At 40.2% G+C, this 22,588-nt stretch overlaps 2 protein-coding genes across 3 annotated transcripts in view; one reads left to right on the top strand and one right to left on the bottom strand.

Moving 5' to 3' along the window:
- POLH (DNA polymerase eta) overlaps positions 1-2,057 on the bottom strand; it is a 28,013-nt gene extending 25,956 nt beyond the window's left edge. The window contains exon 1 of the mRNA XM_043449939.1: positions 1,717-2,057. The gene's annotated coding sequence lies outside the window, so the exon portion shown is untranslated. The remainder of the gene's footprint in view (positions 1-1,716) is intronic.
- Positions 2,058-2,137: 80 nt separating this feature from the next.
- XPO5 (exportin 5) overlaps positions 2,138-22,588 on the top strand; it is a 41,961-nt gene continuing 21,510 nt past the window's right edge. The window contains exons 1-15 of one of the 2 annotated variants that reach the window (XM_043449937.1): positions 2,138-2,407; positions 4,039-4,160; positions 5,184-5,256; positions 6,318-6,455; positions 6,661-6,843; positions 9,019-9,045; positions 9,570-9,755; positions 10,405-10,481; positions 15,056-15,155; positions 16,277-16,360; positions 16,987-17,112; positions 18,108-18,198; positions 19,748-19,876; positions 21,272-21,390; positions 22,345-22,500. In XM_043449937.1, coding sequence (XP_043305872.1) covers positions 2,303-2,407; positions 4,039-4,160; positions 5,184-5,256; positions 6,318-6,455; positions 6,661-6,843; positions 9,019-9,045; positions 9,570-9,755; positions 10,405-10,481; positions 15,056-15,155; positions 16,277-16,360; positions 16,987-17,112; positions 18,108-18,198; positions 19,748-19,876; positions 21,272-21,390; positions 22,345-22,500 — 1,716 coding nt within the window. In that variant the 5' untranslated portion in view covers positions 2,138-2,302. The remainder of the gene's footprint in view (positions 2,408-4,038; positions 4,161-5,183; positions 5,257-6,317; positions 6,456-6,660; positions 6,844-9,018; positions 9,046-9,569; positions 9,756-10,404; positions 10,482-15,055; positions 15,156-16,276; positions 16,361-16,986; positions 17,113-18,107; positions 18,199-19,747; positions 19,877-21,271; positions 21,391-22,344; positions 22,501-22,588) is intronic. The other variant, XM_043449938.1, reaches the window with a different exon arrangement.

Genomic DNA, 22,588 nt, shown 5'->3' with positions numbered 1-22,588 from the left:
TCTCGAGTCATGTATCATGTTTGGAGGTACATGATGTCACTATGTCTTAATACTAGTGATGGTAAACATATCATTGAATAGTGACAGTGTTTGCTAGGTTTCTCACTGTAAAGTTACTATTTTTTCCTTTCTTAGAAGACATACTTTGAGACTATGCAAATATCCCATTTCTCTTCAAATTTTGAACTTCTGAGCACCCATCAGTGGATCTGGCCTGTAACAATTAGTTTGTAGTGTTCTAATGCTGATTTTCTATCTATTCATGTTCAACTTTTGAAGACAAAAGCAAACAAAAAAAAGAAAATACTACACACTATTTGTAGACAGACACATGTAAAGGTATGGATGCTAGATTCAAAGAACAAACCGTATAAAGTTGATAGAGGCAAATGTTTTCATTTAACATTGTTAGAAATATGAAAGAAGGCTTTAGTAAACAAAAGCAGTGGCTCCCAAACTTTGCTACAGATTGGAATAACCTAGGAACCTTTAAACACTATTGATTTCTGGCTTCTACTACCAGACATCTAACTTAATCAGTATGGGTGTGGCCTGGGCACTGCAATTTTTTAAAAGTCCTCTCTAATGCGCAGCAGAGATTGGAAACCACTGACCTAACGTAAACAAGATATTTGTGGAGATACCAGTAATTTATGATTTAAATACGAGAGAACACAGGTTTTACACTTGAGTAAGCACTCAACTATTTTTTTTAAGTGTCAAAAATTAACATTCACCTTGAAAAAAGTGTCATGCTACTACAAAGCTGGAAGATTAGGGAGGAAAAATGATGACTTCAAAAAATCATAGTAGTCAAGGCATTAATTCCTTACAAATTCCACTCACCAAAAACAGGCAGAATGTAATACTTTAAACCATAACATACCAGAAATCACTTTACCCTGAAGTGACTTTTGTGTAGTCTTCGAACAGATTAATACTGGATTAAAAAACAGTAAATGCATTGTCTCATACACATACAGATTTACATCGGATTAAAAATAGTAAATGCATTGTCTCACACACACACTTCGGATTAAAAACAGTAAATGCAATGCCTCTCTCTCTCACACACACACACACATACACACACATACTTACATCAGATTAAAAATAGTAAATACATTGTCACACACACACCCCTAAGTGCCATATTAGATACAAATACTAAAAGTGGAGTAGGAACAGGGAGCAGTGATTTAAGTACAGCAAACATTTCCTAAATATTCAAACACCAAAAACGGATATTTAGATTTTAACTGTTTTAGTTTTCAGTTTACGTATTTTGCTGGAGAAAGCACAGCTTTTTAAAGATAAAAAGTGAAATACGCTCTATGTTAAAACTTTCCTTTGGGAATAAGGATTAGGCTACACCTCAAATGACCAAAACTGTACAAACCTTCGGTATTTGCAATTCCTCATCTTTAACGATCTCGATTTACCAAGATCTGTACAAAATACATTTAGTGCCTATCAGCTGATAACACAGCCAAGGAAAACAAGTACAAGAGGGAAGTTGAAGAGCTACCATTTTTCCCCACAAGAAAAATTCTCTTAAAAGGCAATACGAGGGCCTTTTCTGTAAGCAATGCTTTCTACTTAACTGTAATTTCGGTCCAATGTTGTCCTCAATCACTGCTATATTATACAACCAATAACCAAGGCAACATGAAAAGTCTAAAAACAGAGATACCGAACGGTTCTAAATTCTCTTACCAATGTGACGACACTTGGCAAAATCGCCACCCGCGGACGCCGCCGAGACTGGGCTAGATGTCCACTGGAAGGACGTTAAAGCGGTCTTGAATATTTGTCCCCTTTCTGGGAACGGATCAGTCGGTTTCGAGACAGATTTGTTCCCCGGGACGACGGAGAAAAGAACCGAGGGTGGCAGACGGCTCTCGCCTAGGCAGCTGCCAGCACAGTCGGGCGGGTCCAGCCTAGGCCAGCGCGACCGGCACACCGCCTTCCTGACAATTACACAGCGCGCGCGCCTCCGGGGACCGTTGACGCGCCTGCGTGCCGCGGCCCCCAAGTCTCTCGCTCCGCCCACCAAGGAGCAACCGTCATAGGGGAGCCGCCACTTCCGCGGGCGCATGCGCACTGGTGCGTCGGGCGCGTGCGCAGCGCCGGCTCTTTCCCGGCTGGATCTTCGGCGGCTCACGCTCCTCCTCCTGCTCCTCACCGCCCCGCCTCGGCCCGCCGCGGCCCGGTACCAGCGTGTGGTCCCGCCGACGGAGCCGTCCGTGCCTCGTGCTCCCAGGACTGCGGTGCTGCGCGCTCGTGGTGCGTGGCAGTGCTCATGGCGATGGATCGAGTGAACGCGCTGTGCGAGCAGCTGGTGAAAGCGGTGACGATCATGATGGACCCCAGCTCCACCCAGCGTTACCGGCTGGAAGCCCTCAAGGTATCTGAGTTCTGGCGACCCGGGCCTGCCCCGAGACCCTCCCCCAGCCTCAGCCGTTCCGGCGCAGCCCACGACGCTGGCCGTCTCCCGCCCACGCGGCCCCTGGACCTCGGTCCCAACCCCGGGGGGCCCTCCCCCTTGCAGCTCTCCCGCGCCTCTTCCCACTCCCCGCCTTCTTTGCTCGCCGCGCCTACCCTTTTCCCGGGACGCTCCGGTCCCTACCTCACTGTGGCCGTCTCTTCTGACCGACACTCCCCACTGCCCTCTCCTCCCCCCTCCCCGCTTCTGTTTACTCTTCTCCGCACCAGGATCCCCTCCACAGCTGGCTGAACCCACTTTATTCTCCTAACCCCCACATTCCTGCCTCCCATCTCCTTCGCGTGGAGCACGTGTCCAACCCGTCCCCGACATCGGCCACATTCTTTATAGTCTCCCAACACTAAACGTTTCCCTGCTGGCACACACTCCTGACTCGCCCTAACCGAGCTCCAGCCTCTCTAGTGCCCTTTTACTTATATCCCTACACTTCTCCCTAACCCACTTCGGTGTCTTGGATATTTCTGGCTTAATTCTCATCCCCCCCCCACCCCCATGTTTTTTCCTGTGTGATATTCTTAGACTATTTTGCGCAAAGTTGAACTTCTACCACTTATTTTGCATTTTAGCAAGGGCTTTTTGGTTTCCTGAAAGTAGTTTTCTTTCTCTACTACTGAGACTGATTCTTGTGTATTTTGGGAAAGCTAATACAAAACATTGGTAGGACTGATGTCGAAGCTGAAACTCCAGTACTTTGGCCACCTGATGAGAAGAGCTGACTCATTGGAAAAGACCCTGATGCTGGGAAGGATTGAGGGCAGGAGGAGAAGGGGACGACAGAGGAAAAAATGGTTGGATGGCATCACCGACTCAATGGACATAGGTTTGGGAGGACTCCGGGAGTTGGTGATGGACAGGGAGGCCTCGCGTGCTGCGGTTCATGGGGTCACAAAGAGTCGGACAGGACTGAGCAACTGAACTGAACTGAATACAAAACAAATGGGGATGCTAATACGATTTGAGTTTATTCCCCCATCAAACAATGTACGTGGGCAATGAGAAATGACCACTGGAACAGTACTGTGTGTGTTTTAAGAGATGTAACTTCATGAAGTAGAGCGAGCATCACTTGGAGGAAGTTTTACAATGTATAGATGTATGCCATAGAATTTGGAATCAGAAATATTTGGGTTCTGTCTGTTGTTTTACCATGGAATAGCATAAGCAGAATACTGTAATGATCTTGTGTATACCTATCACCTAAACTCAGCAGTTGTAAAGACTTTTCCACATTTGCTTTATTCCTCCCCCAACCAAAGGTTTTTAATCCTAGTAATTGTCATTTCACCCCTATGTGCTTCAGCGGTTTATCTCGTAACAGTGTTTTACTCATTTAGGTCACATTATTTTTTATTTTTTCCAACACTAATTGGCCATTGCCTGGGAAATCTGGAACTATCAAAGTGAAAATAATCCTTTATATAATATTTATCTAAATTTTGCCACTTAGTAGCTCAGGTTGGAGTTTTTTTTTTTTTTCCTAGTCCCACTTTCTCTTGGCTCCTAAGGGAAACACTAACTTTTGTTTTTTTCAGTTTTGTGAGGAGTTTAAAGAAAAGTGCCCTGTCTGTGTCCCTTGTGGTTTGCGGTTGGCTGAGAAAACACAAATTGCCATCGTCAGACATTTTGGCCTTCAGATCCTGGAACACGTTGTCAAGTATGTGAGAGAGCAAATCTTTATTTCTTGTATAACTCTTAGAGATAGTCTTCAGATGAGTAGAAAAGAGCAATCCCCAGGGAGAAAGGAATGCTTCCTAGAGGTCATCACAGCCTCATGGGAGCTCTCATTCAGAACTTAACCTTTCCCTAGTTTCTTCATCTGTGTAAAGTACGTGGTACATACTAATAAGCACTCTGCAAATATTAGTTCACAGTCACGTAGCTAGTATTTATTGAGCTCCTAATATATGCCCACCGACCTCAGTCTTTTTAGAATAATGCAGTGTACAGGTCAATAAATATCTGATTAGACACTAGAAAGACACTGCCTTTAATTTCTTTTCTTTTTCCTTAAGTTTTGAATGTGCATGGCAGGATTCTAAGCAGGATTATACTAGAATAACTAAAAACCCGTTCTAACTTGAGTCTCCTATTGCTTATCTGAAGAATCCACCAGCTTTTAAGATTTAATCACAGTTTTTCTGGAATTGTGCTGTTATTACTTTCTAAGCCTAAGATGGTTAGATAGCATCACTGACACAATGGACATGAATTTGAGCAAACTCCGGGGGATGAAGGACAGGGAAACCTGGTGTGTTGCAGTCCATGGAGTTGCAAAGAGTCGGACACAACTTAGTGTTACTAAACAAAGCAAGTATAGAAGGGGAGTTAGTATTGTCAGGTTCTAGTTTCTGAAAACCAGCTACGTTGCTGTAGTTGTCCTGGCTATGTATTTGCTTATGGTCTGTCAGTAAAATCAAGGGGGAAAGCTCATCTGTGCACAGATCCTACCTGGATTCTAATTAACGGGGTCTCTGTCTATATTAAACTCTTTTTTTGCTTTTAGCATTTTAATTAAATGTGGACTCTTTCTGTCCGGTTTTTGAAGGATACAAAGTCGAGAGTATAATTTCTGAATAAAATCACCAGCATAATTTTAACATAGGAATCAAAGCTTAATCTCTTCTGAAGAGAAGGCTTATAATGTCGTTCTGTTGACTTTATGCATTTTGGTGGCCAGGTTTCGTTGGAACAACATGTCTCGATTGGAGAAGGTCTATCTGAAGAACAGTGTCATGGAGCTGATCGCAAATGTAAGGAATGGTTGATTGGAAGACTTGCGTTTACGAGGTAGTTTAGACAAAGTGTGACTTTTCCAATGTAGCATTTGTGTAAAAATTCATGGGTTCTACATAGGTCAAACAACTTTATATAATATTAAATGTTACCTTCAAGTTAAAAAGAACCACCATCACTAGAAATCACAGTTCATCCCATTTACTTGGGTTAATTAATCCCGTATGTGTTGACTTCTATTTTTAAAATTATGAAGACAGGGTAGAGATAGTAAACATTTTTAACAGATGAATAAAAGTCTTAGATTAATCAGTTCTAAATTAGATTACACTTTGCTGTTTGTTTCCTTTTATTTTAAACTGAATTATTTTATGTTACTAGCAATAAAAAAAATAGGCTAAATGAGTTTGTTTTGGGAGTTAGACTATAGCTTTATAAACACATTTAGAATCCACAGCCTTTATGTTCTTTTTTACAAAGGACATGAAAAGGGGAATTCATGCCCCTTTTCGTCCCCAAAGTCTAATGTCTTTGATAGAAAAAAAAATTCCCTTCAAAATTATTAACTTAGCTAGCTAGGATTTATATTTTGTTAGTTCTGGGGAGATGTGATAGAAATCTTAATCCATTACACTTGATACCAGACTTGAGAAGAGAGTCCCAATAATGGTCTTCCTGTGTCTTCTAAAGCTAGAACAATTAGGAAAATATTCAGTTGCTCCTGAATCTCTCACTTTGTCAGCCTTTCAGTGTATTCCTTATTTCCATACTCTTCTACTCTGGCCCTCATACAAAATGAAACAATCATATGAAAGTCTCTTCAGTTTGTAAAGAAGAACAGGGATGTCTTCCTTGCTCTGTGTGAAAGCCATTTTATTAGCTGATGCAACCTCTGTTAAGCTTTAAGAGGGAAGAATGATTAGTGAGAATGCAGGACAGGTGACTCAGACATGGAGAACAGGTTTGTTTGTTTAGTTTGAAAGTAGGCCTGCTCCTAAGTTTTCTACACTCTTACAGCCCAGTTTGTTCCCTTGAATTCAGTCTTGCAAACCTCTTGATGTCACTTACTCTTTTGCAGGGAACACTGAACATTTTGGAAGAGGAGAACCATATTAAAGATGTTCTGTCTCGAATTGTAGTAGAAATGATCAAACGGGAGTGGCCACAGCACTGGCCTGACATGCTAGTAGAATTGGACACTCTTTCCAAACAAGGGGTATGCAGTACGGCTGTATCAATTCAGGGTTTTGTTTTTGTTTGCTCTTCCAAGTTTTTCTGGTTTGTTTGTCTGCCCTGTCAGCAGAAAAGAGCCTTTGGTCATATTTATAATGCAAAACATGTTTTCACGTAAATCAGCTATTCATAGCCCAATTAAAAAAAAAAAAAAAACGTATTTAACTACCTTCTTTCTGTTGGTATAGGAAACACAGACTGAATTAGTGATGTTCATTCTTTTGCGGCTGGCAGAGGATGTAGTGACCTTTCAGACACTACCCCCTCAAAGACGAAGGGATATCCAACAAACGTTAACCCAGAACATGGAAAGAATCTTCAGTTTTCTCCTTAACACACTTCAAGAAAATGTAAACAAGTACCAGCAAGTGGTAAGGGATACCGATTATAACCCCCCCACCTTTCGTCAAGTTCTGTTTTCTGATATGAGTGGGTTTGTGTGTGTTTTGAAGTTAATCCTGCAGCAAGGAACTAGGGTGTTCAGGTCAGTAAAAGAAAAGGCTATTTTATAAGCAAAACAGAAAGATGACAGGAAAAACTGGAATTAAGTTTCTAGGAGGTTCAATTCAATGAGTTCCGAACATACTAGAAAAAATAATTCCCTTTTTAGTAAGAAAATTCCTGAGATAGTGTAAAAATGAAGCTGAATTTTTTAAAATTTAGTACAGTGGTTTTCAGGGGGAGGGCAGTTTTGCCATCCAGGTTGTCACACCTAGGGGTTGCTCCTGACATCTAGTGGATAGAGGCCAGGCATGCTGCTGAATCCTGTAGTGCCCAGAACTGTTTTCCACAATAAAGAATTATCTGACCCAAAATGTCAATAGGAATGAGGTTTCAGAACCGTAACATAGAATCCTCATATATGTTTATTTCACGCAAATAGTGTTCATTAAGATTCATTATTTTTTCTGCCCTCAGCAGCTTCCTTGAGTTTATTTTGAGAGCTCTAGAATACTAACACAAATGATAAGACAAGGTATTGTTAGCTGTCAGGGTAGGGAGACACAATGCGTACCTAATATTATGCTATATACTTTTTCATGCTTTACACGTTATTTAATCCTCAACCCTGAGTCAAAAACTATTGTTTCCATATTATGGATGAAGAAACCAAGTTTCAGAGAGTAATTACTGGAGATCCCCTGATTAATGATTGTGGGGAATTCAAGCCCCATCCTTTTTACTAGAATGGACTCTTTCCCCCAAAATACCTCCCCAGGATTTTTCAAAAGAAAATATCAAAGTATTTTAATTGAAAAAACCTGTGTGTATTGAGAGTGAAAGAGGTATTCTTTTTATTTTCCCCTAGGAGATTTAATCCCTAAGAGAAATGAACAAATTATGAATGCTTCGATGCCCTAGACATCTAGCCAATATGCTAGAGCAGGGTGACACAAGTTAGAAAAACATTCACTGGTGTTTTTCTTTAGCCTCAGTTTCTGTTTTCTCCATCTGTTAAACCAGGCTCCCAGGACCAGGGCATGCCAAGGGACATTTCTTGTACCTGCAACTTTTTAGTTTGCTCGTAGTTCCTTCTCCGCTTCCATCCTTTCCCCTTCCCTGGGCAGTAGACTGAATGGTAAACGAGGATGGGATGTGTAGGCTTACTCTCCCTGTCTATCCCCTGGCTCCTACACTGGTCCTAGGGGCAGAAGAATAGGATCCGAATGGTAATGCAGGCTTGTTGGAGTAGAGGGTCAAGGCTGGACTGGGCTGTTGTTGCCTGGATCCCTTTTCCTTCTCGAGCAGCATCAGTAGATACTTGTGAAAGGATTCTACTCATCTCTATCCCATTAACACCCCTCCTTGATCACCACTGGTGAAGGCTTAATACTTGTTTTTTGTTAGAAAAAATACCTTTTGAAAGTTGAAAAAAAGAATTATAAAACAAATCTTCTATGATGCTAATGGTGGTAAGTTTTCAAGTACTTCAGGAGTTGCTACTCCTGCTTAAAAAATTATAAATTGTTTAATTTACTGAACAGACATTATTTTGGTCTATTTAGCATTTAATATTCCTTGTGTATGTGGTTTTCCTACAGTTATGTCCATATATACATGGTCATAAATTGTACTCTTTTAATTTTGCCTCTTGCTTTTTTCCACTAACATTACATCACTTCAGTATACCTTTGCCAGTTATAATTTGTCTCTATTTTAATATGGAAAAATTGCTAATACTTAAATTTTTAACTGTTTCTTTTCATCAATAGCAGTGCTGAGCCTGCTTCCATTGTTCATTTGTTAGTTGTATTTCTTTGTAAACTGCACTTTGAAACTGTCTTTTTGGATTTTAATGTTCTAATAAATTTATGTAAGCTCTTTAAATATTAACCTTCTGTCATATTACTAAAACTAAAACAACCTGTCCTCCTCTCGAGAATATCAGTTATGTGTTCTTAGTAAAGTTGTCTTTCTGTTCCAAAATTAAAAGTTGAGTCTATTTGAAAATCATTGTTTGAGGGCCTAGATTATGGGGGTGGAAAGTTATTACACGGCCTTTTGTTCATTAAAAACATTAGATCCTTATACTTCTTTTCTTTCAGAAGACAGATAATTCTCAGGAGTCAAAGGTAAGAGCTCTCTGCGGAGCTGGAAGGGGGCTTTTTTTGAGACTTTTGGGTACAGGGATACATACACCTGGTGGAGGGTGACCTCAGCTTTGTTTTGTTTTGTTCTGTTTTTGGCCGTGCTGTGGAGCTGTGGGAGCTTCAGTTCCCCTACCAGGGAGCAAGCCCACACCCTCAGCATTGAACCCACGGAGTCTTAACCACTGGACCGCCAGAGAATTCCCTCAGCCTTGGTTTATTTGATCACTGAGCTATGGTGAAAGGGAGTTAAAATTATATTATCTGAGATTTCTTGGAAGGGCATAAGATGACCACACATGCCAATGTGGTCTTATTGACGGACACTGAGGTGCCGTTGTTTGAGAAATGATTGTGTATCAGAAAAAACCTTTGAGTTGCTGATCAGTAACTGTTGCATGAGCACTTTTCTTTCCATTAAAATTAGAAAACAGGAGGAGGTCGGGTATAACCACAGCCTTACCTGTTAGTGAGGAGTTAGCGGTTAAAAGTTACTTCTTTTCATGCAGGCCCAAGCGAACTGTCGAGTAGGAGTCGCGGCACTGAACACTCTGGCAGGCTACATTGACTGGGTGCCCATGAGTCACATTACTGCTGAGAACTGCAAACTCCTGGAGGTGCTGTGCCTGCTCCTGAACGAACAGGAGCTTCAGCTGGGAGCAGCTGAGTGTCTTCTCATCGCCGTCAGCAGGAAAGTAAGTTACCACTTCAGGCTGACTTTGATCCTCAGCCTCTGAGGGATGCATATGTGTGTTCCATTCCATGTTGTGGTGAACGACATCTAAGGGTTTGGGTGTTTTGTTTGTTTTACTTGACACCAACCTACCTATCTCCAACCTTTTGGACAAGTTTGCCGGTATGCTAGGAATCCACTGGCAGGATATACAGAGATGTGTAGGGCTATGTGGGTCTTGAAACATTTGTGGGTTTTGGTGCTTCACATTTAAAAAACTATATAAGTGTCATGTTAAAACTCATAGTATTATGTCAAAGAATCGTAGAAGGTGACTGAACTAACTTTATAGCTGATTTGGCTAACAAATAAGATCATGACTTTTTCTCCATGAAGAATGTTAGATGTAATTTGCTTTCATATCATCATTATTACCCAGCATATTTAATTTTTATTCATTTATTTAATTGAGTACCAACACATTTTAAAATATGTCTTATCCAGATTTCAATTTAAAGAGTTGACCTCTTTCCAGTGTTCAGTTAGCCCCAGGGCTATGTGAAAATTAGGAAGTCAGTATATTTGATTATATAGGCGTAGAAGTTGTTAGTACTTAAAATTCTTTAGTAACATAGTTTGTATTACCTGTGTTTCCCTAAAATTGGGTCTAGGGCAAGTTGGAAGACCGGAAGCCGTTGATGGTCTTATATGGAGATGTTGCCATGCATTATATACTCTCCGCTGCACAGTGAGTGTCTACTTTTCTATGTGATTTCTAATTTCTCTGTCATTTTTGTATCTTACTTGGATATATCCAAAGTTCCTATCTGACTGTTGGCAGTCAGTCAACTGTTTTTTTTTTTTGTTTTTGTTTTAAGTTTGAGCTTTATTCTAAGGACAGTGTGAAGTTCTTATGGTTTATTTTGCTGTGGGTGTGAGTCTGTGTCTGTGTGTGTGTGTGTTGGCTATGCTGGTCTTCATTGCAGTGTATAGGCTTCTCTGGCTGCAATGTATGTGGGCTCTCTAGTCGAGGTACACAGGCTTAGTTGCATGTGAGATCTTAGTTCCCCAACCAGGAATGGAACCCGTGTCCCCTGCATTGGAAGGCAGATTCTTAATCACAGGACCACCAGGAATTCCCTGTGTTTTTAGAAGAAAAATCAGACACTCTTAAAGGGACTGTTTCACCTTTTGAAGACCTTCTGCTGGAAATAAGTTGTGGCTGTTGATTTAGCACCCACTCACATTCCTCCAACCTGTAAACACATTCTAGGTCCTGAAATAGTGGCTTGTGCTTATTTTCTTCTAATTGCTCTGGAAAATATTAAAGCATTTCCTGATATGTGTCTCTTACCCAGGAGTCAGATAGAACTGTGTGTTAGAAGTAATTGAAACTGTCACAACACCCACTTTTCTTCCATATTCTTCATTTTTGGTGCCAAGGACAAATGAAAAGATGTGAGACACATATATATTACTTGAACTCTCTCACTGTCCGTTCTAACACAGATTGTATGATGGCTTTCTTCCCTGTGGATACTAAAGCTCTGTTTTTAAGGAGGCATGTTAATTAAATGAATAATGTGTCTTTTGGGTGGCCAGTTTAGTTACTGTTTCCAAGTCCCATTTCTTACTTCCCTAAAGATTATGACATTCCCACTGAAGTATTCCATCTCCATTAGTGCCACTGGTACTGGTTAGTAAAGCTGTAACTCAGACCAGGTGGTCAGACTTCAGAGCCAGCACCAGAAACCATGGTGCCACACTGCCTTTCAGCATCAGTAGCTCCTAGGTCTTACTTACCCCGAGGCCCATGCTTTTTGCGTTACAGTGTACTGCCTCCGTGGCTGCTGTCCACACCAGTCCTGATTAATTCTTTTTTTTTTTTTTTTTTAATTTTTTTTCTTTTTTTTCTGATTAATTCTTGTTAGTGTGAATTGTACTACATCATTTTAGGTCAGGTTTTGCCACTAAATAAAAATTGTCTTTTTAATTTAAAAAGATATTTGTACTCTAAAATAGCACCTAAGTGCTTATTCACATGAACTAAATGACTTGGAGAAATGTGACACCAGGTTAATGTTTTTAATATAGTCTTTTAAAAAGGATTTTATGTTTTTTGAGCAGTTTAAGGTTCACAGAAAAATTCAGGGGAAGGTACAGAGATTTCCCATGTACTCCCTGCCCCCGCACATGCGCAGCCTCTCCATTATAGACCTCCCCCCACAGCAGTGATACATTTGTTAGAGTTGATGAACTTCAGTTCAGTTCAGTCTTTCAGTCTTGCCCAACTCTTTGCAACCCCATGGACTGCAGCACACCAGGCTTCCCTGTCCATCACCAACTCCTGGAGCTTGCCTCAGACTCATGTGCATTGAGTCAGTGATGCCATCCAACTATCTCATCTTCTGTCTTCCCTTTCTCCTCCTGCCCTCAATCTTTCCTAGCATCAGGGTCTTTTCATATGAGTCATTTCTTCACATCAGATGGTCAGAGTATTGGAGTTTTTCAGCTTCAGCATCAGTCCTTCTAATGAATATTCGGGACTGATTTCCTTTAGGATTGACTGGTTGGATCTCCTTGCAGTCCAAGGGACTCTCAAGAGTCTCCAACACCACAATTCAAAAGCATCAATTCTTCAGTGCTCAGCTTATACATGACTAGCAGAAAAACCATAGCTTGGTCTAGATGGACCTTTGTCGGCAAAGTAATGTCCTGCTTTTTAATATGCTGTCTAGGTTTGTCAAAGCTTTTCTTCCGAGGAGCAAGCATCTTTTAGTTTCATGGCTGCAGTCACCATCTGCAGTGATTTTGGAGCCCACAGAAACAGTCTGTCACTGTTTCCATTGTTTCCTCATCTATTTACCATTAAGTGATGGGACCGGATGCCATGATCTTTGTTTTTTGAATGTTGAGTTTTAAGCCAGCTTTTTCACTCTCCTCTTTCACCTTCATGAAGAGGCTCTTTAGTTCCTCTTTGCTTTCTGCCAGAAGGGTAGTATCATCTGCATTTCTGAGGTTATTGATATTTTTCCCAGTCTTGACTCCAACTTGTACTTCATCCAGCCCAACATTTCACTTGATGTACTCTGCATATAAGTTAAATAACCAGGGTGACAGTATACAGCCTTGACGTACTCCTTTCCCAATTTGGAACCAGTCTGTTCCATGTCTGGTTCTAACTGTTGCTTCTTGACCTACATACAGGTTTCTCAGGAGGCAGGTAAGGTGGTCTGGTATTCCCAGCTCTTGAAGAATTTTCCACAGTTTGTTATAATCCACAGAGTCAAAGGCTCTGGCATAGTCAATAAAGCAGGAGTAGATGTTTTTCTGGAACTCTTTATTTTTTCTATGATCTGACAGATGTTACAATGGATGAGGAACTTACAGTGACACACAGTGTGTTATACATTATGTTACACATATTACGTTCTACCTTTTATGGGTACAGGCTTTGGGTTTCAACGTTAGTATAGTAACCTACAGAGTTTCTTCACTGCCCTTAAAATCTTCTGTGCTCTCCGTGTTCTTTCCTCTCCCACCCAAATCCCTGGCAACCACTGATCTTTTTACTTTCTCCATAATTTTGCCTTTTCTAGGATGTTGTGTTGTTCAGTCTCTGAGTCGTGTCCGACTCTTTGCGACCCCATGGGCTGCAGCACACCAGGCTTCCCTGTCCTTCACCAACTCCCAGATCTTGCTCAAACTCATATCCATCGAGTTGGTGATGCCATCCTACCGTCTCATCCTCTGTTGTCCGCTTTTTCTCCTGCCTTCAGTCTTTCCCAGCATCAGGGTCTTTTCTAATGAGTCGGCTTTTTGCATCAGATGGCCAGAGTATTGGAGTTTCAGCTTCAGCATCAGGCCATCCAATGATTATTTGGGGTTGATTTCCTTTAGGATTGACTGATTTGATCTCCTTGCAGTCCAAGGGACTGTCAAAAGTCTTGTGTGTTGCCTTTGCAAATGGTTATTTTCTTTTGCAAGTTGTTTTTTTCACTCGGGATTATGTATTTAGAGTTCCTCCATGTCTTTGATGACTTGTCAGCTCATTCCTTTTTACCACTGATTAATATTCTATTGTGTGGATGTACCAAAGTTTATCCATTCTCCTACTAAAGAGCATCTTGGTTGCTTCCAAGTTTTTGCAATTATGAATAAGGCTTCTGTGAATATCTATATGTAGATTTTTGTATAGAGATGTTTTCAGCTCCTTTGGGTAGTTACCAAGGAGTGTGATTACTGAATCATATAGTAAGAGTATGTTTAGTTTTATAAGAAACTGTCAAACTGTCTTCTAAAGTGGCTGAACTATTTTGCATTCCCACCAGCAATGAATGAGAGTTCCTGCTGCTCTTTATCCTCCCCAGCATTTGGTGTTCTCAGAGTTACAAATTTTGGCCATTCTGATAGGTGTGTAGTGCTATCTCGTTTTTGTATTTTGCAATTCCCTGATAGCAATTTGATGGGGAGCTTCTTTTCATATGTTTATTTCCCATCTGGGTATCTTATTTGATAAGGTGTCTGTTGACTCACTTTTTAAATCAGATTTTTTTTCTTATTGGGTTTTAAGATTTCTTGTGTATATTGTATAATAGTATTTATCAAATGTGTCTTTTGTAAATATTTTCTCCTAGTCTATCACTTATCTTTTCATTCTCTTTAATAATTATTTATTATTTATTTATTCTTGGCAGTACTTGGACCTTCATTGCTGTGTGTGGGCTTTCTCTAGCTGTGACAAGCAGGGGCTACTCTTCGTTGCAATGCACAGGCTTCTCATTGCAGTGGTTTCTCTTGTTGCTTTGTAGCGTGTGGAATCTTCCCAGACCAGGGATTGAACCTTTATCCCCCACATTGGCAGGTGGATTCCCATCTACTGTAGCACCAGGGAAGTCCCTCATTCTCTTGATTATAGTCCTTTTGATTTTGTCAGTGGTTTAAGGAATTACTACATTCTTCCTTAGGGATCCAAGTCCTTCCTAGGTATACTGTCTTTTTGTGCAGTTTCTTATACATATATGCATTGTTTTGTGGAGTCATGCCTAGAGTTAACATTACTATTCCAAAATACCCCAGTACCATATAATACCCCAAATTAGGGTGCCTTTTAAAGGATGAGATTGCATGGAACCCTGTTCCTCATCGGTCTTTCAGTGTTTGGGTGGCGGTTTGGGGGTTGATTTTTTTTTTCTTTTTTTCCAACAGTAACAGTCACCTGAAATTTGAATATTGGAGCACAGACCACATACAGTCCATTCTAGGGGACTCTCTTTGGTGTTCCTGATGTGCTGCTAATGGCGCTGTTTTCTCATCTCACAGGACCGCTGACGGAGGAGGCTTAGTCGAGAAACACTACGTCTTTCTGAAGAGACTGTGTCAGGTGTTGCGTGCTCTGGGCAACCAGCTGTGTGCATTGTTGGTGAGCACTTTCTGGAGGGTTTCAGGGCCATCTGAGGAGAGGATTTAGCAAGTGGTGTTTGTGTAAGGGGTAACACATGCCCTTGACTTTAGCCTGAGGGAACGTTGTCCTACAGATTATTTCTTATAATTCTGTAGATTAAATTATCTTAATTGAATTTGAATGATATAGATTTATTTAATGTCAGTTATTAATATCTATAGTAAATGTTCACACCTGTTATTCTATAAAATCAGTGTTGCTTCTCTTCATTTTGGTACTTGTAAAACTTCAGTCTGCCTGGTGCCTTACCCTTTAAAGTCCTATTAGGTCATGAAACATGGATTCAAATAAAGAATGCTTTTCCCAAATTAAAGGATATATTACTGAATTATTTTTTAAAAAAATCTTTAGTCTGATTGACCTGAAAATAACTCTCTTATACGTTAAAAGATCGAATGTTGGTACAGACTTTTGTACTTGATGTCAGTGCCTTTTTTTGGTGGCTTGAATGGCTTGAGGGGATAGAACTTCAGGCATAAGATGTGTACCATCAAGGGATTATTTAACAGGCTGAGTCACAGAAATGTGACTAGACCAGGTCTGAAGAAATAGGTGATTTCTGAAATGAATATTCTTTTTTTAAAAAAAAATTTTTTTCGTTTACTTGTGGCTGTGCTGGGTCTTCATTGCTGTGCAAGGGTGTTCTCTAGTTGTGGTGAGCCGGGCTGCTCTCGATTGCGGTGGTTTCTCGTTGCAGAGCACAGGCTCTAGGCGAGTGGGCTCTGTAGCTGTGGTGCACAGGTTTAGTTGCCCTGAGGCCTGTAGAGTCTTTTCCTGGACCAGGGATCGAACCTGTGTCCCCTGCACTGGCGGGTGGATTCTTAGCCACTGAACCACCGGGAAGTCCATGAATGCTCTTTTGTTTTACTGTTTGATCACAGAATAGATTTTAACGATGATTGAGGTAAAGCAGCTTTTCTGGGTTTTTGCCCTTGAAATGATGTCTTCCTTGGGCCACAAGGAAGTTTAATAAAGTCCTTTCAAAACTGAAAGTTTTGAGGATATAAGTTGTCTTACTCCACTCTCCACCCTGACCTCCTCATCAGCATTATTAATATAGCGACCTTTTTGTCCTACAGGGTGTGGATTCTGATGTAGAAATACCAGCAAACTTTGGAAAATACCTGGAATCTTTTCTTGCTTTCACAACTCATCCAAGTCAGGTAAACTTTATGGCGATAACTAATCAAAATTTTAGTTAGTAAATTAAAATCAAGTGCTATGACCTGAAATAATTAGCAGCTCACATATAAAATGTGACTCTTAAGATCCTGGGGAATTACTCTAGTGGGATTTCATTAAGAGAATTGCCGCATCTTCTTCCCAAGTTAGCTTTTGCAGTCTAGATCAGCAATTACCTCCTCAGGTAATATCATTCTGATAATGCTCAATCAGATGTGAGGTGTTTCTCAGGTTATTTGCTATAAACATACTTTTAATTAAAAAGTCTAATTAATTGTGTTATTATAAAATTAATTTCATCCAATCCAAGATTTTCCTTGTGGTATCATCCTGAGTTGTCTGTATGCTTTCTTGCATAAAAGAGAAAGTGGTAGAGTTCAGCTCATTCTCTGGGTATTGCACTGGACCCACCATCTGTCTGTCTTTACTGTATGGTCCGTAGTGACCAGTCATTGCTGATGTACTCCAGTGTGGGCAGTTTCAGTCAAAGTATTACAGAGCTCTATTTCCATGGAAAAATATAGTGGATAATTGCTGAGCTAAGTAATAGTCTTGGTTATATAAAACTTAAACCCTTAAACCGAGTGTTTTTCTTTTTTTCCTTTAGTTTTTGCGCTCTTCAACTCAGATGACTTGGGGAGCCCTCTTTCGACATGAGATCCTCTCCCGAGACCCTTTACTGTTAGCAATAATACCAAAATATCTGCGTGCTTCTATGACTAACTTGGTCAAGGTATGCAGTGGGACCCTAAAGTGGAATGTAGGTGAATACACATCTTAAGACTTAGGTGGCTCTATTGACAGCCCTGTGTTGGTCACTGAGATCCTTTCCTTAGGCATATTAGTCTTTTATTCCTTAAAAAGAAAGAACTCGTTACTATGTCTACTCATTACTATGTCAACTCTTTCATACTTGCGAGAACTTATGTGCCAAGTGTTGAGCCAAGTGCTAGGAAAAAGTGATAGAATGAGAGTAGTGACCATGACCATAAAATGTGATCATTGCTTTTCAGAAGCTAAAAGCAGAATGGAGGGTGGAGTCAGGGGGATGCCAAAACGAAGTTAATATCTGACTTTCTGAAGGTCAAATGAGAGTCAGGAACGTGAATGAGAAGAAAGGGAGAGTGAAAGCAGGTTGCTCACTACCTCAGTCGAGAGTTGCTTATGAACACTCGGAGGTCTCCTCAAGGTTCTTGGCAACTGACAAATACTTATTCTTGACTTATAAAATCAGAGAATGGGACCCATTCAAGGATTCTCTTATTTCCTCGGGGGATTCAGGTAGCACACTGTGTTCTAGATCTCTGCCGTCATGGTCTTTGGTACTTTTTGAATGAAACATACAAAGTCCCATGCTTATTCCCAGGGTTTAACATTTAAGAAGACAAATAGACTCAATTCTACTTATTGTTTGCTGTATTAGCACTTTATTTCGAGACATCTTTATACTCAAAGACCTTAAACGTGATTTCAGAATTTAATTTTCCATGAGGAACTTGGAAGACAGTATCAGAGAAAAATGTTCTCTTTCTGCAACTCCCAGGACTGTTCCAACTGGGAGGAAATTGTGGACTTAGTGTAGACCAGAAGCAGTTATTTATCATAAAACACTTACCTCATGTAAACCCTTAGCTCTTCTTAAATGAAAGGTCTCTGAGCTCCTGAAATTGAAGACTCTTTCGGTGGGTCCATTTTCATTCCGTCCCCCAATTACCTTTCTCTTTCCAGATGGGCTTTCCTTCTAAAACTGACAGCCCTAGCTGTGAATACTCTCGATTTGATTTTGATAGCGATGAGGACTTCAATGCTTTCTTCAACTGTGAGTGAACTGGCCTGAAATTTCTCCCAGCAGTCTCGGCGTGGCACCTAGCGCTGAGTCATGGTGCATGAGCTGGGGTTCTGTATTTTAGAGCCCCGAGCCTGGATGTTGTCATTGTTGTCTAGTCACCAGGTCGTATGTCTGACTCTTTGGCAACCACGTGGACTGTAGCCCGCCTGGCTTCTCTGTCCATGGGATTTCCCAGGCAAGAATACTGGAGTGGGTTGCCATTTCCTTCTCCAGGGGATCTTCCCGACCCAGGGATCGAACCCACGTCTCCTGCTTGGCAGGTGGATTCTTTAGCGCTTCGCCACCTGGGAAGTCCCCCCTCCCCAAGTGTGGACAGCAGTCTGTTTAATCTCCACTTGCACATTGCAGAGGGCGCTGGGATTGCACTCATTCCAAGCTTGGTATTCTCTCTTAAAACACGCACATGCACACTGCCTTTGGACATTGATGTTGAGAGATGGTAACCATATGTAAAGCACTTTGATTTTTTAAATATATTAGAATTAAATACCATGTTACTTTGTAGGTCTTTTTTTCTAAAAAAGAGAAGAAAAGCTCACGATTCCTAATTCTCTTCTAGGTTTTCTATAGCTGGGTTCCACACCCCCTCCCCCCACCTTTTTTCAATAACAACTTTTCTGAGATAATTCATTTATCATACAGTTCACTTGTTTATAGTATACAATGCAGTGGAGATTTTTTGGTGTATTTTCAGAGTTTTACAACCACAGTCCATGTTAAGATGTTTTTTGATCTCACAAAACCCTGTAACAATTAGCAGTCATCTCCCAACCCTCTTATCCCTCTGGAAAAACACTCATTTACTTTTCTTTATTTAACCTATTCTGAATATCTGATATAAATGGAATCAAACAGTGTATTGTCTTGATAACTGCTGTCTTTCTCTTAGTGTAATATTTTAACAATTAATCTATGTTGTTTATCAGTACTTTTATCATTTAATGTTTATCATGTAATGACAAACTTTTATCATGTAATATTTATCATTTCTTTTATTGCCAATAATATTTCATTGTATGAATATACCACATTTTATTCATCCATTGATAGGTTGATAGATACTTGAGTTGTTTTCACTTCTTGGCTTTAAGAATCATGTTGTAACATTTGTGTACAGGTTTTTAAATTAATGTATACTTTTACTTTTCTAGGGTATATGCCTAGGAAGGGAATTACTAGATCATATGGTAATTCCATGTTTAATGTTTTGAGGAATTGCCAGACCATTTTCTTCAGCAGCCATACCATTTTACATCTGTACCAACTTGATCTTTTAATTCCAACAGAAAGGGGAGTTTCTGTTTGGTTTGCTACTTAGAGGGTTTAGCTGGTGTGACAGCTTAGAATTTGTTTTGGAAAATTTCTAGATTTGTTAACAAAGCTTTAGTGAACATTTGTTAGATTCTTTCTTCAAAACAAAATCTTTTTTAATATTTTTCTCTTGGGGTGGATAAATGAATAAATATTGCCTAAGTATCTACATTACGCTGATCCTTGATTCATGTCTTTCTCTTGGCAGCCTCTCGGGCCCAACAAGGAGAGGTAATAAGGTTAGCATGTCGTTTGGATCCCAAGACTAGCTTTCAGATGTCTGGGGAGTGGCTAAAGTATCAGCTCTCAACTTCTATTGACCCTGGCTCCATGAACTGTAAGACTTTTTTGTTTTTTCCCCCCTGAACAATAGTGAAGTATTTTATCAAAACTGTGCATAGAAATAAACCTCTGAGCCCCGTATCAATACATTATGATAGTAGTGTTCAGAAATAGCTTTGCTCACTGCCCACTTCCATCCTAGAGAATGAGCCTTTTCATTGAAAAAAACAGCCAGAGAAGACGGATGCAATGCCAGATTTTAATTCTGTTTTAATTAGGGTAAAACCATGACCCTATCAGTTTTGCCTTCATTTTTCTTTTCTAACAGAGTCAACCAGTTGTTTCTTGATTATTTTACTATTTCACCTCAGGCACCATCTTAACAAATTACATGTCTCAACCTAACTTTGTAAAGCTTTTCAACCAAGTTCTTGCATAGCATTTCTCTTAAACTGGAAAAGAATGGCTTGTTATATTCAGCAGGAGCAGTGCAGGGGTTTCCCATATTGCTCAGCTCCCCTCCAAGTCTTTGGGAAATGTCACTTTATGTAACATCAAAATAAGCCCCCTCTACCCAAAAGCGTAGGCCAGGTAAATTCTCTGTATCTTCTGTCTGTCATCTTATGAATGCATGCGGCAGGTGAGAGGATTTTAAGGGAAGGATTTAAGTCTGCTTTGGAAAAGCTCCACACTGTGATCAGTTAGCAAGTACACTAGTTACTTGACATTCATGGGACGTTCAGTTTTGTGTATTCACAATTTATTCTGAAGGTCCCTGGTATCTGTTAGTAGCTTGAATATTCATGGAGGCCCGAATAGGTTGTGTACCAAGATGAAGCTAGTAAATGTGAGCACTATATAGTAGCAAGAAAAATATTTTGTGATTCCTTTGGCCTGTGCCTTGCTGTTGGAGTGATGTGCTTCGATGATACTTGTGAATTTGGAGGGTGGCACCATTATCTGCACACAGCCCTTGGAGTTGTCATGAGCTGGATGTGAAGCAGCGTTTTGTATCTTTATATCCGTTCCTTGTTGGAGGGATTCTTTATGGTCTTAGATATCTTTATTTAGATTCCCATGGACAGATTATAAAGGGGAAGGAAGGGGAAATTAATATTTCTCAATTGTCTAATTGGCCAGGCACTGGTTTTGATGATTATGTGTATATTCTCATTCAATAGTCCAACTGGTTTTGCAGACAAGGCTCAGAGACGTAAATCCAGATAGCTCATTTTTAGAGGTGGAGGCAGGATAAGGACCCCTTTCTGCTTCTTATCGTTTTCTCTTCCTTGGCTGAGCAGGGTTAGACTATCCTGTTCCTTCAACTGTGACGTGACCTAGTGGTTTCTGAGGCCCCCCTGGCCTGGTGTCTTCTGCGATCCTATAGTGTGTGTGTGTGTGTGTGTGTGTGTGTGTGTGTCTGTTTACTTAAAATCCTGTTCTCTTACAGCTGGACCTGGAGAAAGCAGCCTCTGCTCCATATTCTCACCATCATTTGTGCAGTGGGAAGCCATGACCTTTTTTTTGGAAAGTGTGATCAATCAGATGTTTCGAACGCTGGACAAAGAAGTAAGTGCTTGTTTCCCAAGCTGGTTGCATAATAGTTTTGATCTTTTTAAAGTTGGTAGGGAAATAGGAAAATATGTGAATGTGCATCTCACAGAAGAGGAAACTGAGATTCAGAGAAGATGAATAACATATTCAAGGTCAAATAGTTTAAAAACAGCAGAGTTGGAACCCAGGTAAGTCTTTCTGACTCTTAAGCCCTGCAGGGTTTAGTATTTGTTTTTACGTAATAAGATGAGCCTGATAGTACAGTGAACCACCAGCAGATAACAATTATAGGGAGGACAGTGATAGAAACCTTGAATCAGAAAATCTGGAGAGATAATTACCATTAGGATTTATGGTAATTACCAATTCAGTTTATGGCAGATAGGCCAGAACATTCATGATGGCTGATGTGCGTCCATCTCTGCTAAGTAATCTGATTAAGTAGATCTTGCTTTTCTATACTTCATGTCACCTATCACCCATCTCTTATAATGTTAAAGGTAATTATGTAATTATCTGGATAACAACATATACTGTATTAACTATGTTAATTAGATTAAAATAATTGGATCAGTTGTTTGAGGGGTAATCGTCTTAGTGCATTCTAGGTTAGTTGTCTAAAGAATCTGAGTCCCTTGACGATAAGTGAGATTTATTGCTTTTTCACATAAATGGCATATTAACAAATTAGATGTTAGGAACGTTGACTTCATCTGCTTTTACATCACTTCAGTTAGAAATGATGGCATTCTGAGTTTGTTCAGTTTCCAGTAGTAGGTGATGCTGCAGCCTTAATAATGGTGGCATCATTTATGAAAATTTTAATAACATGGTGTAATGCTTAGATTGTTTTAAGGGTTAAGAAGCAGTATATAAAAACCATATTTGGTGGCCATAATTATAGTGTGAAGGAAATTTAACAGAAGCAGTTTCAGTTCTTGCAACCTCCTTTTAATGTCTGTATCACAGGAAATTCCTGTTAATGATGGAGTAGAGCTATTGCAAATGGTTCTGAACTTTGACACCAAGGATCCCCTCATCCTGTCCTGTGTCCTCACTAACGTCTCAGCACTGTTTCCATTTGTCACCTACAGACCAGAGTTCCTGCCCCAGGTCTTCTCTAAGGTAAACTCCCCCTCCTTTGTAAACTTTATTTTGGCATTTCTAAGCTAATTATTTTTTGTAACTGTTTGTATAAATATATGAGATAAGC

Source organism: Cervus canadensis, chromosome 28, assembly GCF_019320065.1.
Source record: "Cervus canadensis isolate Bull #8, Minnesota chromosome 28, ASM1932006v1, whole genome shotgun sequence".
Lineage (NCBI taxonomy): Eukaryota > Metazoa > Chordata > Mammalia > Artiodactyla > Cervidae > Cervus > Cervus canadensis.
This window is presented reverse-complemented; position numbering and strand designations above follow the sequence as displayed.